The 5,663-nt window shown below is 52.4% G+C and overlaps 1 protein-coding gene across 1 annotated transcript; it reads left to right on the forward strand.

Moving 5' to 3' along the window:
• The first annotated feature begins 3,352 nt into the window (after positions 1–3,352).
• LOC109776401 (uncharacterized) lies at positions 3,353–3,940 on the forward strand. The gene has a single exon (XM_020335042.1). The coding sequence runs from the start codon at positions 3,353–3,355 to the stop codon at positions 3,938–3,940; it is 588 nt and encodes a 195-aa protein (XP_020190631.1).
• The last annotated feature ends 1,723 nt before the right edge of the window (positions 3,941–5,663 follow it).

A 5,663-nucleotide genomic window follows, 5' to 3' on the forward strand; every position in this document is an offset into this window, starting at 1 on the left:
TCCATCTATTGTTCGTCCTCCAAATCTCAGGGCCACCTTCCCCGTTGTCTTTGTTATCCCCAGTCGTTGTACCCGGCCACCATCCTCGCTCACAGATTGCCGAGGCTCGCCGTGGCTTGTTGTCGTCGTTGTCGTAGTGTCGCTGGTTGAGGTATCTCTATTGCGGGTCGCGATAAATTTTTTGACCGGTCATACCTCGCCGCCGTGAGAAAAAAAACGATGTAGCTCCCAATCGTGCTAGTCGCATCGCCGGCTGTAGCAAAAACAATTGCCAGGCGCAACTATCCACGTTGCCGGTTCCAGCACACCCAACGATGCAACTCCCCATCCCGATGGTCCCATCGGCGTTGCAGCAAGAAAACTTGTCGGACGCCGCTATCCACGTGGCCGGTTCCAGCAAAAACTGATACTCCGTCAGAGCAAATACTGCTCTTCCCTATCGCTCTGTTGGTTGTAGCACCGCACGCTACTAGTTGCAGCTCCCCGTCTTGCTGGCTCCAGCAAACTGCCACACGTCTTCGCCGCTCTGGAGCAGCCAGTCCCAAGTCCCGACGGTGTTGGTCGTTGTAGCTTCACGCGGTGCTAGTTAAAACAAAAACAAGACACGGTTCAAGCTCGTGGCCACATCGGCCATGGTGAACCCGAGTCTCTGAGTCCAGCATGCCTCGGTGCCGGTTGCAGCAAACGTCAGGTACGGTCCCGATATCTCCGAATTGCCGGTCGTAGCACCTCGGCTCGCCGTGCTCGCCAGGGCCTCCGCCCATTGTGCCTCTGCTTTAGCACGGTTCCGGCCGTCAACGTGCAAGCATCCCGGCCATCGATGCCGCAACTGCGCTTGTGATCCCACCCCCTATGGTGCAAAGGAGAAAATGGGAAGCAAGAGACATAGGAGAAAGACACAGGAAGGGGATCAAGGAGAGAGCTACCCTCGCGGGAGAGGATAAGATCGCGTGGGGGAGCGGTGTGTGGGGCCAAACAGCACGCATGGCACCCCAAGTGTGTTGGGATCCAACGCAAATCGCAGCGACATCCGAGGGTGCGCGTGCGACCGGCGCAGCACGAGTCGGTCGGCCAAAAAGTAATCCTTAGTCTTTTCTTATTGTGCATTCAAACCAATTTATCACAAATTCCATCATTTGGATCACTTTTCGTTGGTAAGTTAACTGAATCCTGAATCTGGCAAGAGAAAAGTATGTTTTTGGTCCCTCAAATTTACTGAAAATATACATCTAGTCCCTAAAGATTTTTTTTCGTGATATTTCATCCCTCAAGTCTCCAAACCAGTTAAATTTCGTCCAAAACCATATTTGAGGAGAATACCTGTCACGTGGAAGCAGTTTTCTCTCTTTACTTGCCATGTAGGACAGACAATTTAGTTAAAGATTGACCCACCCCACCCTCGACGGCCATCTTCATCTCCCATGCCTCCACCCTGGCCGCCCTACCACCAGCCCGGCAACCACCGGTTGCGTTGGCCCTCCTCCACCAGCCGCTACGTTCCTCCTCCACTGGTTGCACCAACCTGCGCCCCCGCCCCTGTCGCACCGTTCCTTCTCCACCGCCCCCAAGATCTAGGATGTAGCGGCCAGATCCGCAGCACCAACAGCCATAAGGTGGGGAGGTTGCGCACGTCCACCCCTCTCTCCATCGACCTCCCCCGCGTCACCAGCATCCTCCGTGCAACGCCCCCCCCCCCCCCCCAATCCCCTTTGAAGCAAGCTCGACCACGGGATGAGGGCGAGGGCAAGCCACAGTGCCCCTCCATGCGCGTCGCGTACACCTCCCACAATGGGATTCGGCTCATACGCCACCGCCCTTCCATTGCTCCCTTCTTGTGGTCTCCGGTACTGCAGGCTCCGGGCGAGCTGCCCCGACGAGCTCCTGCGTCGTTGCCCTAGCTTCCTCTCAGCTGCATCGGGAATCACCTTCCCTGGATCTGAGCTTTGACCATCTGCCACCATCTCTCCCCCGTGGGCGAGGTCCCCATCCCCAGTACGCGAGGACGACCTCTAATCCGTTTGTCGGGCTCGTCTCCGTCGTGGCACTCCCCTCTTTCTGCTTGCTGACGAGCTCCCTACATGGCTGACCAGGCGACGACGGCATCATCGACTCAAGCATCGCAGCAGTGAGTGTGTTTGACCAAATTGCTCGCACTATGTGGCAAGTAAAGAAAGAGAAAACTGCCTCCACGTGGCCGGTTCCCCACTCTGATCTGGTTTTGGACGAAATTTAACCGGTTTGGGGACTTGAGGGATGAAATATCACCGAAAAAATCTTGAGGGACAAAATGTATACTATTGGTGAACTTGAGGGACCAAAAACATATTTTTCTCTTATTTAATGGAGGGTGCTATGTGTTAGCTGACTGACGCGCAGATCGGATGTACAACCATTGACTTCAGACATATTTCTTTTATCTAACAGTAGTAACTGTTGTAGAGAGTTCATTACAAATGGAAATTGTTGATAGTTGCAACTCCCTAGTGTCAAATAATATCATATTACTGCCTTTGTTCCTAAATATAATTTTTTTTAAAGATTTTTATGTGACTACTCCCTCGTTTTCGGTTTATAGGGTTCATCTCAAAAGGTTTGTTTTTCTGTTTTATAAGTCTCAATTCTAATACTTACTATCACATGTTCAGATTTCAAGGTGTATTAAATCACATGCAAGGATGGAGAAAAAACTCACCAATGCATGTAGAAGTTCTTGGTCATTTAGTGGTCATGCATGCATGTGGTGTAATTAATGCATCAATATACATAACTTTTTGAGAAAAACGAGAGTACTAGTTAAGTACTTTTGCAAACTACGAAGTTAATTTCACCATTCATTATCTACCTTGGTTGAAAAGATTTTCAAATTAAGCCCTATGACCGAAAAAAGGAATATATATGAAACAAAATGAGTGAATCTATTCTGCACTATAAATACATATATACTCTAAAATGGCTTATACTTAAAAAACGGAGGGAGTAGATTTCAAAATGGAGGGTGTAATTTACAGTGGCGCAGTGGAGGCGATAGCTAGAACGTGCAACACGCACCTTGCCGGGCCGCTCGTACGGCGAATCAGAGCCCTCTAACATGTAAACAAAGGACATGCTGAGCGTAAGAGCATCTCCAACAGCCGCGTCAAAAGATGCGCGCGGGATAAAATGGCTTTCTAGCGCGCGGGACGTTTTCGCGCGCTCCAGCGGTGGCGGGAAACTAGCACGCGCGGGAAACGATTGCGCGCGCGGGGAAAAGGCGGCATCTCGCGCGCTACATTTGGCGCGCCGCGTCCGGCGCACCTATAAATTGCAGCGCCCTCTGCCGCTCTCTCCATCTCTCTGCCGCCGACACGCCACCATGCCGCCTCGCCGCCGGCGAGGTACGGGCTACCGCGGCGTCCGCGTGCGTCCGTCCGGCACCTACTCCGCCGAGATTTGGTCGGGCGGCGGCATGAGGCTCCGTCTCGGAACCTTTGACACCGCCCAGGAGGGCGCCCGCGCGTACGACGCTGCGGCGTGGCGCCTCCTGCGGTCCCGTCAGGACATGAACTTCGCTGATGTGGCGACGCGGGAGCGGGCACAGGAGTTGGTGCCTTTCCCGCGGCTTCTCACCGACAAGGATCGTCGCAAGCACCGGAGGCGGGAACATCGTCTCAGGCTGGCCGAGATGGACGACCAAGCTATGGCGCTGTGGAGCTATCGCTTCCCGCACGAAATCATCAATGGGGAACAGTTCTTCGCCCAGAGGAGGGCGGAGAGAGCGAAGAGGAGGGAGGAGCCAGCCGCCTATCGCGAGGACAAGCGAACGCGGAAGGCGGTCGCTAAATACAACGAAGCGCTAGGAGATGCGTCTTCCTGGGACTCCGGCGACGAGCGGTTTCTTGACGCCTACGCTCCGATGTCGGAGGAGGACATCATCGAGACAGAGTCCGAGTCGGACGAGTAGTACTAGTTTTTATCGTAGAAGACTATGAACTATCTACGGAACCAAATATATGTATCGAATCGTAGTAGAAAAAAACAGATGAAATATAGCGCGCCTGCTGAAGCGGTGTGCGCGCGCTTTAATTTGTGGCGACCGCTGAAGCCAGCGCACCGCCACGCGTAAAAGCTGGCTATCCCAGCGCTGTATTCTGACTTTTAACGCGTGGCGCCTTGCGCGCCTCCCTAGCAGCGTCGGAGCCCGACCGGAGCCCGACGCTGCTAGTGCCGGCCGCAGCATCGGAGCCCAACCGGACCCGGTGGCGGTGGGGGAGCTTGAGCTTGACTTGGCCATCGCCTTTGTGGTCGGAGGTGCATGCGTCGCCGGCAGACTAGTGGAGTAGGCTCTACCTCTCATTTCTTTTCTACTACTGGCCGGTGGTGAATTTGTCACGGACCTTGACTAGCTCCCTCCACGGCGCCACGTTTTCTCCCAAAGCTAAAGCCAAGGGCAGCCTTTCTTTCTTTTCTAGTCGAGAGTCACTCATGCATCGTACTAGAAGCCAAGGGCAGTCTTCAGTTTACAGAATAAGTTGAATTATATAATGGTTTCTTATGTTGTGTTGTGGTCTATCTTGTTTGATTATTTGTCTTAGATTATTAAAAACATCATATTATCTAACTCGAAACTAGCTCGAAATCGACCTAAAATCATTACAAGCTGAGCAGGAGCCACTTTCTATTGCTCGACTTTGAGTTTTGCTCCGTTTGAGCTTGCTCAAATTTTAGTATCTCGTTTACAGCCCTAACTACATGTCGTGGACGTATGTATCAACAGGCTGGGCGCATCAGAGAATCAAAGTCTCCGGATTAATAATCGGCCGGGCGCGCGCAGAGACCGAAAGGGACGGTCGCGACGCCGTACGTAGCAAGGAGGAGGCCCGAGATGGATGGCAGCCGGGGCATGCAGATGCGGGCGTGCGTTCACACGGCCGCCGGTGTTGAACGTCCAGGCAGGCTGATTCATGCATGGAGCCCGTACCCAGACCACGTCGTTTTCACCGCCGGCGGCGGCGCCCGCCTTGGTCAGACGCCGGGGTAATTCTTCTTCTTACAAAACCGCTAATTAGTTTAATCTGTGTGCATTGCTATCTGCTCAGCTTACGCAGCTGTTTTCTGTGCGCGTCTCTGTTGCCAGCCGGCCTCGGAAATGTACTTAATTCCTCTAGTTTATAGGGTGAAACTATACAGAGTATGTACGTACATGACTGGACAATTAACAGATAGTAATGCTTTGTACGTGTCCACCCGTCGGTCGTCTGCTTCGCAAAAAAATTAACTCAGATGCTGACTAGCTACCAGCAATCGGACCTAATCATGTCGATCAGTACGGCTCTGCTCTAATTAATAGCTATCCAGATGGATAGCCTGGCCATGACGCACGGGCACGAGATACACATGTTAATTAGTCCCCGGCCTAATTAACAAAATGACGATGAATATGGGCAGGTTTACAAAATGATGATGAACGAGCTCTACCGGAACATGGTGCGAACCTGTTGCAAAGAACGGCTCCGGATTTCGCAGATTGGGAGACACGGTGAGAGACAGCAAGATGCAGACACGGACAAGGAGCATGAAATGATTCGAGAGGCTCAAGCAGATAACAAATGATGATGATGTCCCGCAGTGAAATCTAGAAAAATTTGGTTCTCTGGGCTGGATGCATGTGGGCTTGTTCATCATTT

This window comes from Aegilops tauschii, unplaced genomic scaffold (assembly GCF_002575655.3).
Source record: "Aegilops tauschii subsp. strangulata cultivar AL8/78 unplaced genomic scaffold, Aet v6.0 Super-Scaffold_267, whole genome shotgun sequence".
Classification (NCBI taxonomy): Eukaryota; Viridiplantae; Streptophyta; class Magnoliopsida; order Poales; family Poaceae; genus Aegilops; species Aegilops tauschii.